The sequence below is a fragment of the Cololabis saira genome, chromosome 2 (assembly GCF_033807715.1).
Source record: "Cololabis saira isolate AMF1-May2022 chromosome 2, fColSai1.1, whole genome shotgun sequence".
Lineage (NCBI taxonomy): Eukaryota > Metazoa > Chordata > Actinopteri > Beloniformes > Belonidae > Cololabis > Cololabis saira.
Window position 1 is genome coordinate 49,391,375 of NC_084588.1, and position 25,299 is coordinate 49,416,673.

A 25,299-nucleotide genomic window follows, 5' to 3' on the forward strand; every position below is an offset into this window, starting at 1 on the left:
CACCATTGCCCAGAGCCATTACACGCCGCTGTTTACTGTGAGCCGCCGAAGCCTGTGGAGAGATCTCCCTTCCTCACTCTGTTGTATGAGTTTATGTTTCTAATTGACGGATGTTTTTAATATATTATAGCTGCATCTGAGAAAGAAGGTGGAGATATTTTGTATTTTTGATATTGTCAACCATTAACGGGAAAAAGGGAAATCAATAAGGCGATTGCCGTGTCTTAAGGTGTTTTAATTACTAACCTGTGTAACGGCGGCAGATCAATATGTGTGGCACCAGTAGTACACCAGGAGGGACGACTGTCGGTGGTAATTATGGATAAATGTATCAGTCATCCAGTCTGCTTTAATTATATGTGTGTGTGTGTATGTGTGTGTATATATATATATATATATATATATATATATATATATATATATATATATATATATATATATATATATATATATATATATATATATATATATATATATATATATATATATATGTGTGTATATACACAGATACATGTCTGTGTATATACATGTATATACATGTATGTATATGTACATATACAGTACAGACCAAAAGTTTGGACACACCTTCTCATTCACTTAAATGGGGAAGTGTCCAAAACTTTTGGTCTGTACTGTATATGTACACATGTATATACATATATACTGAAGCAATACATCACAACAGGCTGTGGTATACGCTCATTATATCACAGCTGAGGGACGTATATGTATATCTCTATAAAGTTATATGTATAATGTCTATAAATTTGGACACACATCTATACACATGTATATATACAGTACAAACCAAAGGTTTGGACACACCTTCTCATTCAAACAAATGGGGAAGTGTGTCTAAACTTTATCGACATTATACTGTTGGCTCCCTAATCAACATAATAAATTCATAACCAGGAAAGACACAAGAGACTGTCAGAATGATTTTTAAGGTGGTTTCTGCAGAAAGGGAAGCAAAGTCGGAGCCTTGCAGAGCAACATGGCTCTCTATGGCTCTCGACGAAATGCTTGCTGGCTCCCCCTCTGCATGACGCTTTTATTGAGAAAACTGTGACAGGAAATGGCCATATAAGGATAGTCAGCAGTTAAATAGACAGACAATGTACAGACGTTGGGGTTACAAAGACACACATGTGACTTTTCAGTTCAAGAGGAACTAATCTAGAATGTCAGAGCAACAGACATCTTTAAAAAACACAAAGGTCAAGGGGTCAAATGGCTTCCTGACTAAAAACAGGAACTTTGTGGGGGTTTTGAACAGATGCGTCCAAAGGACAATGGACATTGACAAACCCGGAAGTCACCAGGCCAGTCAACCCCCTGAGTATATCAAACGCATGTGACGGCTCATAAGGACAGAAACTAGTTCAGAAGTTTGATTAATCTCACAATACATATAACTTTATAGACATATACATATACGTCCCTCCGCTCCGCGTCGGGCCGAAGAACGCCCCTCAGCTGTGATATAATGAGCGTATACCACAGCCTGTCGTGATGTATTGCTTATGTACAGTACAGACCAAAAGTTTGGACACACCTTCTCATTCAAAAAAATGGGGAAGTGTGTCCCAAACTTTTGGTCTGTACTGTATATATATACATATATACAGATAGGACTGAAGCAACGTTACAGCCGGTGCTGGTTGGTTCTTCTGTCGTATACCTGCTCTATGAACCCGTGACGTCACCCGTTTTCTACGTTTGTTAAGAGCTAACATCCAAGTAGCGGTTCAGGTTCAAGGGGGAACACCCCTGAACACATCACAGCGTTTCACTGCTGCAGACCCGAAACTGACACGCTCGTATTTCAAGAACCAGAAATAGAAACGGCTTTCTTCTTCCTCCCTTTTATTCTTCACTCCATCCCGATCCGTCTTTAACCCCTAAGATCTCAGACCCATTTACTTACAGAGGAAATAGGGAGCAATAGGAACCTTCAGCACCTTCCAGGACATTTAAAGGCGGTATGACACCACGGGTCCTGATGGATTAATGAATGAGCTCTAATTCTTGTCCCCGGGGCGGCAGTGGCATCCTTTCATCCAGTTGTTCTGAATATTCATCCTACTGTGATACTTGACACGTCTTAACAAGGATTAAGAGCTTTTTCACAAAGTTTTCATACACGCACTCATTTTTACTTTGGCCTTTTTTCATGTTTTATCACCACAAACAATTAAAAAGCCAAACTTGGATGAACAATGAGGTCGTGAATCCAAAACACGTTGCCTGTAAATCTGCCCAGAACTCCATCCTCCTGCATCCTGGACCCAAACGGTCCTCTGACTTAAATAATCCGGACTGAATCTGTGTCGGCTCGGGCTCGTTTGGACAGGAAAAGAGAAAGACTGATGCTGTGGACGTTTTCATGATGGGACAATGAATAGCCTCTATTTTTCTCAAATTGATGAACAGTGAAGAGAAAGCTTGCATCTTGCATCGCCATCCTCCCGCGCTTCATTCCTCGAGCTCTGTAATAAGCTGCTGCCACGTGCGACGTGCCATTTGAGATTCATTTTCTTGACCTATTCATGTGCACTTTAAAGCATATCTGTTTCCATGTGATGTTGAGTTGAATAGTTCTGCTGCTGTGTGTGATGTTTCCTGGCTGCTGTGGGGGTCCCGGCTGCTTCTCGGATCAACGCTGTGGTTTCACGGGACTGAAAGGGATCTAGATCCGTCTGCCGGCTCCTCCGGGTTTCACTGCTGCATCAGGAATCTTGTCTCTGGGATTATTGTGACAGGGAGTACGAGGGGAAAATGAAATGTACTTTTTCTTTTTCTTATTCAAGTGTAAATATTTGTTTCTGGGGAGGAGAGTCGATTAGTACGACGATGTATTAGGGCCAAACTAAGACAAAAAAAATAAAATTGGAAATTACGAGAATAAAGTCGTAATATTATGAGAATAAAGTCGTAATATTACGAGAATAAAGTCGTAATATTATGAGAATAAAGTCGTAATAGAATAAAGTAATATTACGAGAATAAAGTTGTAATATTACGAGAATAAAGTCGTAATTTATGGAGAATAAAGTCGTAATAATATGAGAATAAAGTTGTAATATTAGAATATAATTTATGAGAACTCTAACAGGAAGAGCATCTTGTCTCTGTGTTAAAATGAGGAATATTGAACATCTTGTGAAGTTATATTTATATATTTATAATATATTTAGTATTACGACTTTATTCTCAAAATATTACGACTTTATTCTCAAAATATTACGACTTTATTCTCGTAATATTACGACTTTATTCTCAAAATATTACGACTTTATTCTCGTAATATTACGACTCTATTCTCAAAATATTACGACTTTATTCTCATAATATCATGACTTTATTCTCGTAATTTTACAACTTTTTTCTCATATTATTATGACTTTATTCTCGTAATTTCCATTTTTTTTGTCTTAGTTTGGCCCTAATACTCTGTCGTAAATTAGTGGAGCTGTGTCTCATTTGGTGAACGTGAAAGTAAAGACGTCCTTTACTATGTGCTACACACACCAAGTATCACGATGACATCACGATGACAGCCTGACGATGCACGGCATCCCATAACACCCCTCCTCCTCCTTGTGCTTGATTTGGAAGCAAACCTGAATTTGTATAATGTACAACAGCTTTTGAAATACTAGATTTGTATATTTTTGCTGGAAGAAAAATGCCATTGACGTGTTGTTGGGGGGGACAGAACCTGCCGGCCTTCTGCTTGTTAGTCATCGTTTTATGGTGCCTGAGATGAATAAACTCAAAACTTATGTTCAATTCCTCTCTTTTTTTCCCCTAAATGTGATTAATTAAAGGCACCTTATGTACCAATACCCCTCTTGGCCACATGGGGGCGTATGTATCTGCTTACGAGAGGTGCACCATGTCTTGTGCAAACAGCTCACCACCAGGAAGAGTTTCGAGTACCGTATTTTCCGCACTATAAGGTGCACCTTCAATTAATGACATATTTTAAAACGTTTTCCATATATAAGGCGCACCACATTATAAGGTGCTACAGTAGAGGCTGGGGTTAGTTATGCATCCATTAGACCAGGGGTCTCAACCTGCGGCTCCGGAGCTCCGGAGCTCTTTCATCCTCTTTCATCCTCATACTGCGGCTACGAGTGGCTTGGGAAAATAAATTACAAAAAAAAACAAAAAACGAAGTATTTAATTGAAGTGTATTTTATTTGTGTTAGTTCTTTAATATTTTAGTTCTAAATTGGAAGATTATTTTGATCTTGACATATTAGAATAAATATATTTTATTGTTTTTCGTCGCTCAAAATAAATGTCATACTCGCAAAAGCCGGTACACCCGCCAAAACACCATCCATTCGTTGCGACTTTCAACCCCAGCAAGGCCAAGTATGGAGAAATGTAAGAAAAGAAAAATATCTGAAGAAAATCGAACATTGATGCCTGATGCCTTGGAAGATTAATTTGCATTTAACTCTGATGAGAGTGGCCTACCAGTATGCCTAATTTGTGGGGAAAAACTGTCTAACAATAAACGGTCAAAGGTCGCAAGACATTTCAACAATACACACAGAGCCTTTGCTCAATATTGAGCCACATATAAGGCGCACCGGATTATAAGGCGCATGGTCAGCTTTTGAAAGAATTGAAGGCTTTTAGGTGCGCCTTATGGTGCGGAAAATACAGTACCTTGGATGACTCTCGGGTGATAAATATATATATATATATTTATATGATAAAATCCACCATCCCCCCTGATTTTTTTTTTTTTACAACTCGAGTACTGAACACAGATAACACTCGACCTCAATGACAGTAATCAGTAATCATCATAAACACCCTTATTCTTAGAAGTTGCTATATTTAATGTGCAATTATGTTGTTATTATTGTACAATTTCAGTCTTTTACAAAATACGGAATCACACCCATCAATTATACAGCATGTAAAGGTATCGACACATCTGAGGAATGTGATCTCTGCAGGAGTCCCCAGCACATTTGTAACAGTTGGTTTTCTTTACACAGTATTTACAGGTGGCAGAGCGAACTGGACGGAGGGCAACGAGTCATATGTTGTGAATTCAATGTGCACAAACTTCCCAGCATTTATATGCTGATAAAACATCTGAGAAACCTTCATCTTCTCTTTTATTCACAACGTAAATATCTAATAAACTAGTGCTTTTGTTCTTTTTCCCAGAATAAACCAAATACTACGGTGGCCGAGACCCGCCATTACTGAAAATAAAAGTAACACTGCAAACAGAAACAAACGCCGCTGCAAATTAAGGAAACACTGCAAATAAAAAGAAACGCTGCAAATAAAAGAAACGCTGCAAATATAAAGAAACACCGCTGCAAATAAAAAAAACGACGCAAATAAAAAAGCCACAACGGAAGTGAATTACCGGGGACTATTTTTGCTGATGTCACGTCACCTGTGTTTTTTACGTGAGAGGAGAAGTCCCTGACCACCACACACAGTTTCAACTTCACATTCATCCAAATAACTATTGTTACCCACGCTTTAGATTATTCTTAGCATTATTATTATTAATGATAAAAACAACAAAAACAACAACACTTCTCACATAAAACCAACGGTGCATCGGCAAAAACAGTCCCCGGTAATTCACTTCCGTTGTGGCTTTTTTATTTGCGTCGTTTTTTATTTTATTTGCAGCGGGGTTTCTTTATATTTTCAGCGTTTCTTTTATTTGCAGCGGCGTTTCTATTTGTTTGCAGCGTTTATTTTATTTGCTAAGCGTTTATTTTATTTGCAGCGGCGTTTGTTTCTGTTTGCAGCGTTACTTTATTTTCAGCAATGGCGGGTCTCGGCCATAGTAAAATACACAATGTCACCAACATCATCACTCGGACCGTTACTTCATCTATTCTCAAAGGTAGCAGCGCTGCGGCTGTACTGACGTACGTCTGGCCGTTATACTTTAGGGGCTAATTATTATTGCACATATTAACAGAATCAGTACGGCGTGACATCATCAGCGGCTCAGTCAGCTGATCCAGGAGAAGCCGGCGGTAAGTGACGTCACACATCTGTCAGTATTCTGCTGATGTCATCTGATGACATCTTAACGGTAAATACTCGTAACACAAGCAGATCCAGGAGAAAAATAGTGACTGAACTGAACAAACATCTTTGAGAGAGTTCAGGAAGAACCTTCAGAACCCGGAGGAACCGCCGGCCCTCGTGTCTCGTACCGATGAAGCTCATCGAGATTCTCCTGCGCTGAACATCGCTGGCACCGATGAATATCACGCATCTCATTTCTTTCTCTAACATTAATAATAACAATAATATTAAGGACGACGTCGTCGTCTAGGCACCTGTGGCGTTTCTCAGGAAACGGCTGAATTAAACTCAACAAACACAAGAAACGAACGCTGGGTGTGAATTAAAAAGAAGGCCCAGATTCTGCAACAATACTGAGAGAAAGGAGTTAAGGAACCGAGTCAAGGCAGCAGGAGAAACAGAAATAGTGCAGAAAAGTGCAGACATAAGGCACATCAGCATGACAGTTTAGAGAAAAAGTGTTACAAAGGTGATCAATAGGTGCAGGTTTTCTGTTTTAGCAACAAAGTGATATGAAAATCTGCAGGAAAGACAGAAAGAAAATCAACAAATAAAAGCAATAGCCTTCACTGTAAAACGTATTCTGCTTTTAGCAATAACTGTACAATTCTTTCCATTTCAGTGGCACGTGTAGAAGAATATTTACGAATCCATCTCAATTTACAACAGAAGCAACGTGGAGACAGAACCTAGAAGTGGAGGTGTGGGAGCGACAGGAACGAGGGAGTCCCGGCTGAATCAGTCCGTGGCCTTGGCACTGAGCGGTTCGGCCTCCGGAGAGTCTTCCTGAGGAAACACCACGTAGCAATACTTCTGGCCCCAGTAGGTGACTTTCTCTGCAACACAGAACACACCATCAAGATTCTCAAAATATTACGACTTTATTCTCGTTATATTATGACTTTATTCTCGTAATTTTACGACTTTATTCTCATGTTATTATGACTTTATTCTCGTAATTTCCTTTTTTTTTTGTCTTAGTTTGGCCCTAATACTCCGTCGTAGCATTTAGTATCTTTTAGAGCAGTGTTTTGGCTCCAAAGACTGAATGTGGTGATAGATTTATATTTAAAAAGATGGAGTTGAATTGGTATTTTTTGTATCGTCATTTTTATCGTTATCGGGATAAATGCCAGAAATTATCGTGATACATTTTTTAGTCCATACCGCCCATCCCTACAAGACGTCATATCCTACTTTCATGGAAATCCCCCAAGTCTCCGTCTATTGCTCTTTGGCTTAGTGATGTTATGTTTTTTTTCAAATTGGAAAAGTTGAGATATTCAGTAAAAGGCAACTCAGCTAAATGTGTTAATAAATGGCCTTCCTTCATAGATTATTTTAACTCGTTGAAGACTCTACCCACAGACTGATCCCCCTTACCTTAATTTTCTTTTATTTATTTATTTATTTATTTATTATTATTTTTGTTGCATTTTATGTTTTTATTCATTATTTCCCTTTAATGGGATATCAGTGATAGGCATTTGCATTTACCACTGTTTTTGTTTTCTGTATGCCACTTTTGCTCATCCATTACTTTTCTCCATTGATCATTTGTTACTCATGTGTTTATTTATTATTTAACTGTACAGAGACTCTGTTCCTTAGTTAGGCCTCCCTTGTGAGGGCCTGGTTAGGTTTTGTGTGTTAGCAAAAAGAAAAAAAAGGGACAATGTATAATGTATAATGTGTATCTTTGATTATATGTATCCATGTTATCATTATATGTTGTTTTTTCTAAAAAGATCAATAAAAAAACCCAGTGTGGAGCCACTCACCCACTAGCCTGTAGATCCACGAGGGCTTCTGCTTCCACTGCACCCCCACCAGGTAGACGGGGACGCCGGTCAGCATGATGACCATGCCCAGGCCGCACACCACCGGCTCGGAGTACAGGCTGAAGCCCAGCAGAACCGCCCAGAGCACCAGGTAGGTGATGGGAACCAGCATGCTCACCTGGAGAACACACACATAAACACAACGCTTAATGGACAGAATACAAAATCTCCCTACTCACCTACCAATGCGTCCACAGCAACGCACCCCCTTACCTCAAGGAGCTGATCCATATTCAGCCCCCCACCCGCACCCGTTCAACAAACAAGAACAACCTCCTCAAACCCACCAAGACCAAACTGGTCACAATGGGAGACCGGGCCTTCTGCTCCGTTGCCCCTAAACTGTGGAACGCCCTCCCCGCCCACCTGAGAGAACCACAGACAATTGAGTCTTTTAAGAGAGGGCTTAAAACCCACCTTTTTAGCAAATCATACGCCAGCTATGATCAATGATTTTTTTTTCTCTTCTCTTGTAGCACTTTGAGATTCTCCGAATGGAAAGTGCATTATAAATTTAATTTATTATTATTATTATTATTATTATTATTATTATTATTATTATTATTATTATTATTATCATTATTATAATTATCATCATTATTATTATTATTATTATTATTATTATTATTATTATAATTATAATTATTATTATTATTATTATTATCATTATTATTATTATTATTATTATTATTATTATTATCATTATTATTATTATTATTATTATTATTATTATTATTATTATTATAATTATTATCATTATTATAACCTGGACCAGCACGGCCCAGAGCAGCAGGCAGGTGACGGGCACCACACGCTCACCTGCACAGCACAAACACAACGGTTTCTGGACTGAACTCGCTGCGTTTACTGGAAATGAACAGATCTGGGTTTAAAAACCTCCACTTTACTTCTGTATGCAGGACATTTATCATTGAGACATCAATGGGTTACGATTTTAGACAAATCTAAATCAGAAATCAGCCTGCCCCATCATCCACCCACACTCTTTTTTGTCATTTATTTGTTATTTATTTATTTATCTCTCGTAATTTGCACTATTCACCCGAGCTACACTGTCTCTCCTCCCCCTGAAGTTTTAATTTAATTTATTTTATTTAATAGGGACAATGCAGGTTTACATGTGATCACATTCACTCATTACAAACGAGCCAATGTGACTGATGTTCTGCATACAGAGAGTATAGCTATTGCTAGTTTCCATCTCCTGTCCCTAATTAGGCTTTTAGTAAAAGAAAACGAAAGAAAGGAGAAAAAGAATACAAAAATACATTCAATTTTCAACATGCAAAGCTATATCCTATTTACAATTCTCAGCTTGCAAGAGAGCACCCTATTAGCGGTTACAGGTGATTAAAAATGCGTACATTTCAGATTTTGCTTCAACCAGTCTTTGACATTTTTAGTAAAAACCTTAAAATCTTGAGTTGTTTTTATCTCAGTTGGCAGTGTGTTCCACAAGTGTCTTCCTAAATGTTTGTAATTTGTGTTTGCGTGTCTGAATGTTAAGTCTGTTTTTTTCAGCTACTGGATGCCCTACATTCCTCCATCCATCCATCCATCCATCCATCCATCCATCCATCCATCCATCCATCCATCCATCCATCCATCCATCCATCCATCCATCCATCCATCCATCCATCCATCCATCCATCCATCCATCCATCCATCCATCCATCCATCCATCCATCCATCCATCCATCCATCCATCCATCCATCCATCTAGTATTCCTGAAAACCTTCACATGTAGTTGATTGTTAGACCAGTAGGGGGCGCCAAAACATCAATTCTAAAACAACTGGAATTAACAAATTAAACAGTTAGAATTGCTGATGTGGTAACGACCTGATGACACCTGCTGGTGTGAAGAGGACAACATATCATGTTCATCAAGCTTCACAGTTGCTCTACATACAGAATGTTTTACTAGACGGAGGCCTAAAATACTCCTAAAATACTCCTCCATGCCGCTGCAAGAAGCAGCTTGCTGAAGCTCAAACACCTCAGACCTCCTCCTAGATGAAGCTGAGGTGTGTTTTTCCTCCACTGCTTTCAAATTAAAAGTGTTGATTTTTGAGGCCGACCCTGCTGACAAGTAAAACAAACATTTTAATACGCTTAACATTTAATAAGCTTAACATTTAATACGTACAGCTGGCAGGGACTCAACCCCCCGCTGAGCCTCCAGGAAAACAATGACCATAAAGATTCACTTCTGGAATAAATATATTGTAAATAATGAACAAAATTCATGTAAAGATTAACAATATACTGGTTTAAATGTTCAACGGTGGCCAAAGCCTCCCTTTAAACTCTGATTTGTCAGTTCTGACTTTATGTGCGATTGTTGTCTGTAAGATTTTTAGAGGTGTATAATAATCCAGGTGCCATAAAGTAAAAATCCTGTCCAGCAGTTGTTCCAACCGGTCACTAAATCAGCTCCTCTGCAGGTAAATGGTAGGTTTTTAGTGAAAATACCTGTTCTAAATGTACAGGCTGATCCAGAAACACAGCAGGGTTTTTACTTTATGGCATCTGGATTAAACACCTCTGCAAAAAACAACCAATTCCCATTCTGCAAACAGCAGAAATTGCTGTAGCCTTGTCTTCACGTGATTCTTCAGAGGGTTGGAACAACTGCTGGACAGGACTTTTACTTTATGGCACCTGGATTATACACCTCTGCATTTTTATTGTTTATGTTTTACTCCATTAAATAGTTTTTCGTGTGCTACTGGCATGTAGGGATGGGCGATATTTTACCGTTCACGATAAACTGTCCAAAAAATTCCCCACGGTAAGAATTATTCATCTCGCGGTAAAAACAATAAATGTTTTTGTGTAAAGCGGATTTATGGTTCTGCGTTAAATCCACGCACAACGTACGTGAAGGAAGGAAGGAAGGAAGGAAGGAAGGAAGGAAGGAAGGAAGGAAGGAAGGAAGGAAGGAAGGAAGGAAGGAAGGAAGGGAGGAAGGAAGGAATGAGCCTGAAAGAAAGAAAGAAAGAAAGAAATGAGCCTGAAAGAAAGAAAGAAATGAGCCTGAAAGAAAGAAAGAAAGAAAGAAATGAGCCTGAAAGAAAGAAAGAAATGAGCCTGAAAGAAAGAAAGAAAGAAAGAAAGAAATGAGCCTGAAAGAAAGAAAGAAAGAAATGAGCCTGAAAGAAAGAAAGAAAGAAATGAGCCTGAAAGACAGAAAGAAAGAAAGAAAGAAAGAAAGAAAGAAAGAAAGAAAGAAATGAGCCTGAAAGAAAGAAAGAAAGAAAGAAATGAGCCTGAAAGACAGAAAGAAAGAAAGAAAGAAAGAAAGAAAGAAAGAAATGAGCCTGAAAGAAAGAAAGAAAGAAAGAAATGAGCCTGAAAGACAGAAAGAAAGAAAGAAAGAAAGAAAGAAATGAGCCTGAAAGAAAGAAAGAAAGAAAGAAAGAAAGAAAGAAAGAAAGAAAGTAAGAAAGAAAGAAAGAAAGAAAGAAAGAAAGAAAGAAAGAAAGAAAGAAAGAAAGAAAGAAAGAAAGAAAGAAAGAAAGAAATGAGCCTGAAAGAAAAAAAGAAAAAAGGATAAATTCCTGTCCCGAGTCATTCCAGTTTTGCAGTACAGGTGTAACTCATTTAATTGGTTTTTATTAATTCAATTTAATTGTTGTAGTTTAGTAGTATTTAGTATCTTTTAGAGCAGTGATTTGGCTCCAAAGACTGAATGTGGAGATAGATTTATAGTTAAAAAGGTGGAGTTGAATTGGTATTTTTTTATCGTCATTTTTATCGTTATCGGGATAAATGCCAGAAATGATCGTGATACATTTTTTAGTCCATACCGCCCCTCCCTACTGGCATGATGGAGCCATTGGATCCCTGGAACACATCTGGAGTCGTGTTTTAAGGGCAGATGTTCAGGTATTGTAAGGAAACCCACCAGAGTCAGAGCGGCGGCGGTACCTTGATGGGTCGGACCAGGTTGGGCCTGGTCTTCCGGAGGTAGAGCAGGCCGGCGATGGTCACGCCGTACGACAGGTAGTTGATGAAGGACACGTAGTTGATCAGGTTGTGAGTCTCCCCGATACACAGGATGAATATCGTGGCGCTGCACTGTGGGACGGACAGGACGGACGGTGAGTTCAGGACCAAACTGGGATGTAAACAGCATCCAGCTCTCGTCTCCTTGGTAACGGCGTATCTAGAACTGACACTTACACAGACCAGCAGGGCCGGGATGGGGGTGCAGTTCTTCAGGTGGATCATGGCCAGCAGATACGGCAGGTGACCTTCTCTGGCCCCCGAAAAACACAACCTGCACACAAAAGTACATTTTATTTAAAGGCTTACGAATAAACGTAAGGAATCGCTGGTCAATGGTACCAGGACATTTAAATGGAGGTGTGATATACGGGATGCAGCGGTCGTACCTGGAGGAAGTGAACAAATATCCATTAATCCCTCCGAAGGTGGACAGCGCCACAGAGATCGGCATCACCCAGGAAAACCACCCCAGCAGCTTCTCCCCGAACGTCTGAACACAGAAACAAACAATGGATCATTTTACTGACTTCATATACTTCACATACCGTACACATACACACATGTATATACTTGTGTAGGTTAAAAGTTATAACCTACACCTAAAAAACAAGTTTGGTCAAATTGCCTGATAACTTTAATGTCATTGCGCTGGATCAACTGCCAGGTGGTAACCACGGCAACGGAGATTCAGAGAAGAAGAGCTGGCTACCGCAGGACGGACACATGAGTGATTCTGTAATTTCTTTTCATTTATTTGGTGAATTTAACAATACAAACATATGTATATATATCCAGGGCCGCCGCAAGGGGTGTGCGAACCGTGCGACCGCACGGGGTCTCGCGCCCCAAGGGCCTCGCGTTATGGGCCTTTTTTTTTTCCTTGGATTTTTTTCCGTTTTTTTTCCTTCTTTTCCTTATAAGTATCAACACTCACGTTCCATTACAGACCTAAATGTATTCTAGTCTGTGCATATCAATAAATATATGTGCAATGATGCGCGTGTCTGTTGTTCAATACAAATGATCAGACCAAGCGCAGACACAAGCTGCTCTGATCCAGACGGTGGAGTTGGAACAAACTGTCACACAATGTTGAGAGAACGAGACAGATTCAGGAAATTTCCATCAGGGGATGAAAAAAGAAAAAAACTAAAGAAAATGTAAGAGTTTAATGCCTCTCTGAAAGGCTCGTTTGATAAATTTTTTACAAAAATCGCCGATCGGACCGGGTCTCAAGCAGCCGCGGGGCCCCGCGTCGAGGCAAGAGATGATGATGATGAGGCAGGGGAAGGTATCCAGTATTTTGTTAATTGGAGAGAAGAATTGCGCATAAAGACACCCGATCCGACCCGAAAAACCCAAAAATTTCGGGGCCCCCCCCGGCCATTTCGCACAGGGCCTCGCAAATCTCCCAGACAGCTCTGTATATATATATATATATATATATATATATATATATATATATATATATATATATATACATATATATATATATATATATATATATATATATATATATATGTATATTTAAAACAGACTGCATACTTTTAACAAGACTGCAGCTACACACGGCTGGTGTCGGTGTCTCCAGCTTCACAGTTTGATTCCAGCTGTCATTAGTAGAATCATTAGTAGGATATTAGGGGACATAAGTTCACCAGGACGGAGATCTGCTCACCACGGCCACGGCGTTAGACGCCAGCAGCTCCTCGGGGGTCATGGAGGAGAAATAAGCGATGTTGGTGAAGGTGTAGACCAGCGTCACCAGAGGGATGGAGATGTAGATGGCTCGCGGCAGGTTCCTGATCCCAGGAGAAACCACGAAAACAAAGATACAGGAGTGATTCAGCTGTTAGTGTAGATGATTGATGGTGAGGAACACGATGTTTCCTTCAGCGTCGTACTTGCGTGGCTCCACCACCTCCTCCGTGACGTAGTTGAGGAAGTTCCAGCCGCTGTAGGCGAAGGAGGCCTGCAGGAAGGCCAGCGCGATCTGGCCCACGGACGGGTCCTGGCGGAACTCGAAGGCGGCGCTGGGCGCCAGGGCCTCGTAGTGACCTGGACACAGGGGGAGACAGGCAGGGCTGATCAAACTCTCACCAGCTGGAATCTACCATGAGAACGGGCCTTTGGAAGTTTGTATTCACATTAAAGGGGACCTATTCTGAAAAACAGGTTTTTTCTTGCTTTAACATATATAAAGTGGTCTCCCCTCAGCCTGCCAACACAGAGAAGGTGGAAAGCAACCAAATCGTTATGTAACGACGGGAGCAGATTTCCATAGGTCGGCCTCCGCTGCTGAAACCACGCCCACAACTAACTCTGCCGGCTGGAGCTTCAGCCATTGTTTAGAAGAGGTGAATCGTGTGGCTGTTTGAGCAACGAGCGATAGTAAAAATGAGGTTTTGCATCAACACTTACCCTCATAAAAGGCTCAGTTCCAACAGCACGGACCCGGCAACTGCACACGAGTCAGCGGTAAGTGACGTTAATTTACGTTATTTATATTTGTCTACAAGTATGATCTTTGCATGAGCTACGTATTTAGCTTAGCTCCGGTGTTACTCCGTGTTACGGAGCTCTATTACTACCGTAATACATTTATTTCTGTTTATGGTTTCAGATCTTCCAAGCACCTGAAGCTTCAACAACACCTTCAGAAGACGCACGGTCCTTCCTTGAGCCAGCAATAGTGCATAAATGTTATTTATATACAACTTATGTTCTTTTATTTTTTAAACAATAAAGTTGTCATTTGTGAACATTCAGTGTTGTGATTTCTTTACAGTTAACATGATTCATTTGTCTTGTCACATAAGAAATGAAATGATTAGCAATCGGAGTAAATAACTGTGGTGTACCTGTTTAGAATTCAATTAAATCTTCCTGTGTGAATTAGTGTGAAGACGAGGTGACCGGTCAGGGAACTAAAGGCTGATTTATGGTTCCGCGGCGTACAGCATAGGGTACGCGTCGATTTAACGCAGAACCGTAAATCAGGCTTTAAGATCCGTGTACACCGTGTAACTGCATGAGAGCGTCTGACTATCACGTTGAGCTGCGTGACATCGGACGCTCTCTGTCCACACTGAAACCGTTAAACTCGCGGCCAGTTAGGACAGTCCAATAGAAAATGAAGCAATGGAATTGATTTTGTCACTGAAGCTCGCTCGCATGGGACACGCTTTAATAGCGGCGCCGCCGCTGCTCTTCAGCCAGAGAGGGTTTGTTCCCTCCCCTGCTACCCCTGCTACAGAGACTCATTGTTTGGTACAGAAAAATACTGTTGGCTCACAAATGTAATAAAGTAACTAAAAGTGTCTGAAAAGTAAGAAGTCGCTAGATCTATTTGGTAACAGTGAAATGGAATGCGGCTCCTCCTGTAACCATGTGATGGGAGAGAAAAGAGAGATAAAATAAAGAAAATACCTGAATGGGTTACTTTTTTCTGCACCAAGACTCACATTTGTATCCTCAGCTTCTAATCTGTGAAATGTATTTCATACATTCCAGTGTTTGTTACTTCAACTACGGAAGAGTATCAGGGCCAGGCAGGAGAAAAATATAAAAGATTTTTTTTTCATTATGCACTTCGAGAAAAAAGTCGAAATGTCGAGAGAAAAGTGGAAATGTTGGTTCAGAATACAAGAATTGGCTTTACGATATTGATTTGAAACACATATCACACAAATGCAGTTGCATAAGTTCAGAATCGTACCCTTAACGTTCCAAGGATGTAAGTTAGTTAGTTAGTTACAGCTGCTGCTGCAGAGCTGTCAGTCGCTATTTCAACTTTATTCTTGAAATTTTGACTTTATTCACGAAATTTCGACCTTATTCTTGAAATTGTATTTCAACATTCATCTCAACATTTCGACTTTTTTCTCGACATTTCGACTTTTTTCTCAAAGTGCACAATAAAAAACAATCTTCCCCTCTCAAATATTTGTTCTCCTGCATGGCCCTGATACTCTTCCGTACTTCAACAGTGTGGTTTTGTGGTTTTATCATGTTTCTAATCTCCGTTCTTCCTCTCCTTCCCCGGTTTGTGACGAGTGTTTACCTCGGATGATCTGGAACAGTCCCACCACGATGATGAGCGCCAGAGCCAGCAGTTTCCCTACGGTGAAGATGTCCTGGATCCTGGTGGCCCAGCGCACGCTGGAGCAGTTCACCCACGTCAGGAACACTGCACACACGCACACATGCAGAATGATTTAAATCAGAGTATAAATACGGGTTTCATGTTGAGCATCAAGTTGAAGTTGGTCTGAGGTCTGATCCACCAGTTAAACTCCTCAACCCCCAGAACTGTTGGCATTTTCTTGGTAAACAGTTAAGATCTGGACCTTCCCTGCCACTAACACCTGAGGCTCTGATCTCCTTTACTGAGCCCCACTCAGGTCCTTCAGCTACAACCGATCCCCAAACACCAGTTTCTTTCCATGAACATGTCAATATTGATGTATTAAACTCCCAAAGTAACTTCTAGGGTATCAGTTTTCTTCCAGTTTGCTCATAAAGAACAGATCAGAAAGCACGTGACTTGAAGCTCAGGTTTATCTCCCACTAGGGGAGCTTTTACCTGCCACTGTTCATGTTTATGTAATAATTGCTCGGGGGTTTATGTTCTGATTGATTTCAATCTATTGATTGAAACCTTTATTGTCCCCTTTGGGGAAAATCAGTTGTCAAACAGCTTATGACATTTAAAAAGAGGAAGACAAACAGAAAAACAGAGTCGACAATGCAATAAATAAATAAATAAATATAAACACACTGCTGGACCATTGAATATGCAGTGCTGGTAGTTGCAGTAGTGTAATAGTTCTGGTCTCTGGAAAGATCCTGGAGACAACTTCTGTTGTAATAAACGCTATTTAAATAAAATTGAATTGAAAAAAAATTGAAGCTGCTGTCAGAAAGCAGACGTGTTCACACTCGGATACTTAATAAGAGTCTAATTAGAAACAATGAGAGTAAGATGAGAATATCTGTTCAGTGTTGTTTTGCTCTTTGGCCATTAAATATTATGTCACTAAGACTTTCAAACGTTGGATATGAGGTTTTGCAGGAAGAATAGATGATATTATGAACGAGAGCAGAGTCAGCCGCCCCGGAAAGAAAAGCTGCTCCTTGAAGTCCTGACTACGTCTGCAGGACGTCAACGTTGTGTCCGCTGAGGTTCAGGTGGTTGTAAACACTGCAGTTCATTCACAACCTGTAGAAAACCGCTGTGTTTGCAACTCAAAGGTCTAATGGCACTTTTCCACCAACACCTACTCCGCTCTACTGAACTCAGCCTGGTTTCTTTTCCACTACAATCAGCACCTGGAGCAGAAGTAGGAGGTTGGAGAAGCTGCTGTGACGTATTTGATTGTGTATCTAAACAAAGAAGACAACACTAAAGATGTAGAACCTGGAGGAGATGATAGATGTGCTGCTGGGTCTGTGGCTTGTGTTTGATACCAAGTTAAAAAATGAGAGAGAGAGAAGCTTTTTAATGTTTTTAGTTTGTCTCGGCTGCAGCTGGAGCCGTGAGCAGCTATGAAGAGACAGAGCTCCTGGTAGATCTGGTCGTTCCTTATCTCCGTCTAGATCTTTTTAATTCTCTCCTCAGCACCAGGTTTATGAACATCTGCAGCTCAGAGTTGGATCACCAAACAGACTTCTGCTGCCGTTGCTGCTGGAATAAAATGAACAAGAAGCCGCGAGTCGCTCTTTCTCTGATGTCACATCCTGACTCAGACGTCTGGCAGAATAGATACGGAAAAAGTATCTACACGGCACGTTAGACCCCTAGTGGGAAGGAACCAAACCGAGTGGAGGAGAGTCGAGTAGGTTCTAGTGGAAAAGTGCCATAAGTCTGCAAGTGACACGAGGAGAAATCCTGCAGCACGGAGCTTTTTATGTAGAAAAATGTTGCTGCCGACTGAGCGGAGGCAACTGGAGTTGCTGGCGTCCGCCCATGTTTGGCCATTCCTTCCTCCTCCTCCTCCTCCTCCTCCTCTTCCTCCTCCTCCTCCTCCTCACGACTGCTGCTGCTACACTTCTTGCTACTTTGACTCACAATAATTGAATATCTCATGAGAACCGTCACAAGCCCGTTGTCAGGATTACATAACAAATCCCTGGCAGAAGTCGAGAGCGATGAAGCATCCGAGGCAGGAAAGAGCAACACGTCGGACGGTGCAGTTTAGCCTCCGTGAAGCCGACAGACATCATCTAATGAAGTCAGAACACACAGCTGGGTCGGGCTCATCAATGTTTTACACTCAAATATGAGGCAGAAAAACTGCAGATTCTTCTTCAAAGTTTCATGTCGTGTTGATGTTTGATTATCAGCAGATTCACACGACACATGGAGCTTCTTCACGCTTGGTGCTTCCATTTCCCAGCTGAATACAGTGTATTTCTGTGAATATACGAGCGTGCGAGTCTTCACCAACGCTGCTCTCCCTCCGTGGCCAGCGCTGACCTTGGCGTTGACCCTGGGTTCTGCGTGCGGGTGAATTCCATCATAACAAGGCCTGGCCCGGTTCCAACGCGCTCGGCCAAGCGGCTCTACAGCTGTCCTCCATCCAAACGCTTCTCAGTAAAGCATGAACCGCCCGGCGGAGCTGCTGGACTAAGAAGAAAAAAGACCCGCCACACGAATGTATTTACACGCTTTTCCTGAAGTTTGAAGCGTAAAAGAAAGTCCTGGCTGCTCAACTTACATGTCAGCCACTTCTGCTGTGATTATGCATGAAGGAGAAGTCTGATCTTTGCTAGGGCCCCGGGATCAATTAAAATGTCAAGAATCGATTCCATTCCGATTCATAAGATTCAGAATCACGATTTGATTCGATCCGATATCGATTATTAAAGATGTTTTTTGACGGCTTGGACCGGAGATCTCGGTTGTTTTACTGCAATACTTCACTTCCGTTTGGCATGTCTTGCAGATCTCTTTGCTTTTGTCCAGCTCAAGTCTCTCCCCGTCGTTTCTGAACCCGAACTGGAACCAGAGACGAGATTTAAACCTTTCAGGAGTTCTCAAAACCGGCTCTTTGTTAACTCTGCCGCTGCTCTTAGACGCTGTGTTCATTGTTTGATACGTGACGACCTGGATTAAAGTTCACCGGACAAAAATTTAATAATGAAAAATCGATCTTTAGACATAGGAATCGATTTTTAGGAATTAATATGAGAATCGACAAAAAAATTGACAATAAAGATGACTTTGACTTTGACTTATGATGTTGTGTGTATGTGGGGGAGTTTAGCCCTGTTTTAATATTTTAAGGGTGCTTTCACCTCTGTCCCGTTTGGAGCAGTTGTTCCGAAACAGGGAGCGTTTCCCCCTAAAGATCGGTTAGTTTGGTTTATGTGAACACAGCAATCACGAACGGATGCGGCACAAAACAGACGAGCCGAGATCTCCTAGGAGAGGTTAGTGTTAGGGTCTCGGCTCGCTACCAGTCCAGACCTGGAGCGGTTCGTTTGCAGTGAGAACATAATCCACACAGCAACCGACACAACTCACTCATAAGCTGCTTTCACATAGAGCGCAGTTTGCGCCACGCACACCGCCGGGTAGGGGGCAGAGTCGGCGCAGCCTCCACCACCTTCTCTCCTATTGGACACAACTTTCTCTCTTCTCCCTTCTCTCCTATTGGACGTGCCGAGATGTCGTCACAGCGGTGAAATTAAAAAAGTAAAAAGTAAAAAAGTTCAATTCAAGCAGGCAGGCACGGTGCAAACGCCGCGGCAGGCGCCCTCTCACGCGCCGCCGATCTCTGCGGCATAGCGGTCTGCTCTTGCGCTGCGGTAGCACATCTCTGTTAAAGGGGCTTTATAACTTTATATAACTTTATGTATAATAATTTTTGTTTTTCCCGGGGAACGGAAGAGGAAACAGTTGGTTCATGGCATTTGTTTTTTTGTTTTTTTTGGCATTTGTTAACAGCTTTGAACCGCTACAGACGGTTGCCTTGTGAACACAAACACCACAAACGAAAAATGGAGCAACTGTATCGATTTAGCCCCTGAATCGGAACAAAACAAACGGGCCACAGGTCTGAAAGCAGCCTAACTTGTACAATTTTCATTTTGATTGATTGATGTGTCTCGCCTGCCTTTTTCAACCTTCCTCAGAGGAAACCGGCTGAATGTTCCTCGGTTGTTGGTTGTACATTTGCATTCATCGTATATCCTTGTTTATCATCCCAGACGTCGTCAGACGTCTCCCTTCAGTCCTTCAGTCCGGCAGCTCCTCAAACCCCAGGCCCAGGTCCAGGACAACCGGATACGCTTCTGTAACACGGCCAAGACGCTGTGTTTTTATAGTCGCTTGAGTTTCTGCAACACTTTAGTGTGTTCATTCACAACTTTACTCCTTGTTTTCTCCTCTCCGAGCTCAGACTTGGACGTAAACAGCCCTGAGGAGCCACTCAGCCGTGTGTTCAGGCCTGCGGGTCGCGGGTCATCCATCACCAGAGGAAGGTTTCCCTCCCACTACTGAAATGTGCTTCCGCTGGCAGCGACACACACACACACACACACACACACACACACACACACACACACACACACACACACACACACACACACACACACACACACACACACACACACACACACACACATTCACGCACAAATAAATACACAAACACGTGAATAGTTGGCAGTAGTTGTGGCGGCGCTGGGCACAGCCTTTCCTGCTCCGCACGGCTGTGTTTTATGGGCCGTTACTGTCGGGGTGCTACATGCGTTTCCGTTCTTGTGTTCCTACGAACCCCCCCCCCCGTTTCCTCTCTGTTCCCCTGACAGGAAGGAGGTGCCAGGGCTCTGAATGTGCCAGTGCAGGTAAATCTGTGTCCGCTTTGAGGGCCGTCTCAGCACCAGAATACTAAACTAATTGCTGCTTTTAGTCCCTAATGGGTTCTGATCAAAACTCAGGGCAGATTTATCGGGGACTTGAACCCCAGAAACAACCGGTGCAGGATGTGGAGTCGCTGAGCTGGACGGGAAAAACCTCCACTGATCCTCGTCCATCTAACGCCACAAACCCTGAGACTGAGTCAAGAAATGATGAAAAACTCAAACCCCATTCTGATCTAAACCAGGAGTCTTCAACCTTTTTTAGCCCAGGGATGAGAGAAAAACAGAGCAGGGACCCCCGCTTGGAATTCTTATTTTCCTTTATTTTCCTATCCTTTTTTTTTAATGTGTCAAGTTTTAAGCCTGGCTTCTAATAACTTTTAAATGTGTTTTATTCTGCTTATATCACCTTATGAACCAATTCCTGACTGGGTTATTAGCTACATGTGTTTACGGTTGATGAAACTTTGGCCTCGTCAGACGTGGAAGGAGTAACGTTAGGCCGAGCTGTAACGTTACAATCTCCAGATTTAGGCTTCGTTATTGTCACTAATTTATCCATCAGGTCTAACTAGTTAAATATGAAGTCAATTTGGCAACGAATGTTTTTTTCTTAAACAGCTAGCTAGCTCGTTTTTCTGCTCTAAAGTTGACATTAGTCACATGACTCACGTCATGGGAATCATTTATGCAGAGTTGTAGACTAAATAGTTATTGTCAAAAGTAGATTATTATCGCCTGTTAATGGAGTTTTCTCAATCATATATATATATATATTTATCTTTCTGTCTTGCTTCATGGTTTGGAAATGCGTCCCTTAAAAACAAAAACTGTTTAAACCAAATTGTGAAATGGTCGAGCAAGCTGATTGGAGAGTCTCAGCTTCATCCAGAAACCCTGTATTCTAAACAGTTACAGAGGATAGCTGGCTCCATTTTAAAAGACAACTCCCACCCTCTTAAATGTGAGTTTCAGCTGCTCCCATCAGGTCGGAGGTTCAGGGTACCTGCTTGCAAAACGAAACGTTACAAAAATAGCTTTGTACCAGCAGCCATCAGTGCCATTAATAAGTGAGGGAACTGCAACATAACTTTGTATTTATGTTTTGTATTGTTTCCTTTATATTGTTTTTATGAAAAGGCACATTTTTTATCCTTTTGCTTGGTTTTAATATTTTAGTGTTTTTTTTCTACTGATGTTTTAACTTATTTTGATTCCTATCTTGGGGCCGTCCTTCTTGTTCTTTGTTCTTTTAGCCAAAGCACTGTTGTCACTTTATATTATTCTGTGTTGTTGAGTGTATGGTTTTAGATTGTATGAGGAGGCACTCACTGTGAACCAAATTTACCCAAGGGTACTATAATAAATCTATCTATCTATCTATCTATCTATCTATCTATCTATCTATCTATCTATCTATCTATCTATCTATCTATCTATCTATCTATCTATCTATATATATATATATATATATATATATATATATATATATATATATATATATATATATATATATATATATAGCCTAAAGCTAAGCTTAAGTTACAGGACCCCCGGTTAAAGACCCCTGATCTAAACTTTTCTTTTTTCAGAGCCAGAGGAAAGGAAAGATATAATTTCATGTCATAAAGAGAACCATTGTTCTTGGAGAGGAAGCTAAAACAGACAAGAATTTTGCTCATGTAGGTGGATATGACTTATTATGTAAAGCTTAACTCGCATTCATACAGACGATAATTTAATTCAGGTTCAGAACAAATATGAGAGCTCATGGTGGTTTCTGTGAGGCCTCGTCTAAAACCAAACTACATCTCCCGTTCCTGGTTTTCCACCAAAAACAGTGACGGACAACAGCCCCTCAGTCAAACACTAAATACATTAAGCTCAGTATTAAGTTTACTAAGTTCTGGGAATCTGGAGAAGCCTGCCAAACCTGAACCGGATCTCCGGTCAGACAGTGATTCAGTTAATGATCATATCTGCTCTGAGCCGGTTAACTGCTCGTCACTCATTTGTGACTTTAGAGGCATGTTTTCCAAACAACAAATTGTGACGGTCTAGTTAGTTTTGGGTGAAACTGGTCGAAACAAGTGAAAACTAAAAAAAACTGACATTCCAGTCTTGTTTTTCTTCCTATGCATGAAAATCAAACTTCAAAGGTGAGTTTTACGCAATATGTGAAGGTCACACTCAGTACTGGAGTTGAGGGGGGATGAGGGGGGATGGCATCCCCCCTGAAATAAAAACGGTCAAAATCATCCCCCTGTAAAACTGCCATCCCTCCTTTCCATCCCTTATGTCATTTCATCAATGAATGTGGTTTTACTGCTATTTCAACATTTAGAGTCATCACCAGAAAAAAAACACCAGAATAATAACTTATTTGACAATTTTCACCTGTTTCAAGTAAATTTTCACTTGAAATAAGTAGAAAAATCTGCCAGTGGGACAAGATTTATCTTCTTATTACAAGCAAAAAAATCTGGCTCCACTGGCAGATTTTGCTACTTATTTTAAGTGAAAATCTCCTTGAAACAGGTGAAAATTGTTGTTTTTCCAGTGATGAGTCTTGTTTTAAGTGTAATGAGATTTTTTTTACTAAAATGTGACATTTTAACTAGAAATAAGACAAATATTCTTGTTAAGATTTTGCGTTTTTGCAGTGATCCATTTTACTTATCCTGTGAAGGACAGAGTCATATTGATAAGTTCAGAAAAGTGTTTTTTATTGTTGTGTTTTGATGTATTTGATGTAAGCCCAGTGGATATTTAAAGCTTACAGGCTGCATTTAACTGCTGCTATGTCATTCCTGCAGTATTTCTGCAGGTGTTTTGGTCAGTGCTCTTATTTGTAATATATTATATTATTTGTAATCAGCACAAATTATCTGTCCCCATATGATAAAATCCACCATCGCCCCTGATTTTATTTTACAACTCGAGTACTGGTCACACTGCACCTCTGAGTGAATACAACGTCTGACAGGTGGAAACACACTGGTAAACACCGGTCAACACCGGTAAACCGACTCCATGTTGAGGTTTTTGGTGCTGGACAGACAGTAAATGGCCCGACTGAGCGTCTCCCAGGGTGCACTGGGCTCCGCTGCAAGGTGCCTATTGTTAGACCAGCGTCAGCCTACGACTGGACCTGTCTGGTTTTCACTCGGCTCATGGATGACCCGCCGCTCTCGTGCATATCTGGGCTGACTTACATTCATAAACCCTGGGCTGGGAGGTGGATCGTCCTCGGAGCGTCTCAGACTTCACTCTGCAGGAAAACATTCATCCTGCCTCCGGAATCAGGGTTAAACATGAGCCTTAAAGAACTCTTTATCACCGATAAACAACGTTGGGTCTGGATTAGTGTTGTTTCTGTCAGCCTGTTTCAATTTTAGTTTTAGTCTAGTCTTTGGCTCCAGCTATCATTTTAGTTTTTATTAGTTTTGGTCACGTTCATTCTCCTTTTAGTCGTGTCAAGTTTCAGTCGACTGAAAGTCTGAGATTTTAGTCTTATTTTAGTCAGAATTGTCCAGGACCATTTTAGTCTAGTTTTAGTCAAAGATTGTATTTAGCCAAACCCATTTTACAATTCAAACAAGGTTATCTCATTATTATTATTATATTATTGTTTCCTTATAGACTTTGATTCACTGCACGAATCGGCACAGATTACTTTTGTAATACTGTATTTGACCAGGTTTTTGTACATTTTGACTGTATAGAAGCGTAATTCTTGCCATTTTAAGAATGACATGTGTACCTGCTGGACTCTACTGCCCTTACTTTTTAACAACTTGTGCTTTTTATTATTTTACCGCTTTTCTTATCATTTTATATCATTTTATTTGTTATTTACTGTTTAATTGTGTCTTGCTGCTTTTAATGTTGATGTAAAGCACTTTGAATTACCTTGTGTTGAATTGTGCTATACACATAAACTTGCCTTGCCTTATAAACTCAAGAATACATTCATTCCAGATACAGAAGACTCTAATTTGAGTTTACAACATATTTCTTTTTCCGCATTTCTCCCCATCTTTTTCTTTTTCAACGACACATTGGGTTTTCTTTTCCACGTCTTTGTAGGAAAGTGTATCCAAAGATGGATCTTCTTCTTCTCCCCCCCAGAGCAGATCCCAGCGTTTCTCTCTGTAACTTAGTTTTTAATTGACGTTAACTAGAGCTCTGCGTTAACGGCATCAGCCTCTAACTCTGCAGCTGCATCTTCTGGATCTGATTCCTGCTGCAGCGACTGGGATTGAGGACTAACGTCACCCAGCAGAACTAAACCAGAGAAACTACTGAAAACATGGACATTAAACCAGAGAAACTACTGAAAAACATGGACATTAAACCAGAGAAACTACTGAAAACATGGACATTAAACCAGAGAAACTACTGAAAACATGGACATTAAACCAGAGAAACTACTGAAAACATGGACATTAAACCAGAGAA

At 40.8% G+C, this 25,299-nt stretch overlaps 1 protein-coding gene across 1 annotated transcript in view; it reads right to left on the minus strand.

Moving 5' to 3' along the window:
- Window positions 1-4,793: 4,793 nt before the first annotated feature.
- Window positions 4,794-25,299, minus strand: part of slc7a10a (solute carrier family 7 member 10a) — a 37,441-nt gene continuing 16,935 nt past the window's right edge. Inside the window, exons 4-11 of the mRNA XM_061746804.1 lie at window positions 16,037-16,162; window positions 13,878-14,031; window positions 13,652-13,775; window positions 12,360-12,463; window positions 12,148-12,244; window positions 11,893-12,042; window positions 7,878-8,055; window positions 4,794-6,932 (exon numbers count right to left, since the gene is read on the minus strand). Coding sequence (XP_061602788.1) covers window positions 6,835-6,932; window positions 7,878-8,055; window positions 11,893-12,042; window positions 12,148-12,244; window positions 12,360-12,463; window positions 13,652-13,775; window positions 13,878-14,031; window positions 16,037-16,162 — 1,031 coding nt within the window. The 3' untranslated portion in view covers window positions 4,794-6,834. The remainder of the gene's footprint in view (window positions 6,933-7,877; window positions 8,056-11,892; window positions 12,043-12,147; window positions 12,245-12,359; window positions 12,464-13,651; window positions 13,776-13,877; window positions 14,032-16,036; window positions 16,163-25,299) is intronic.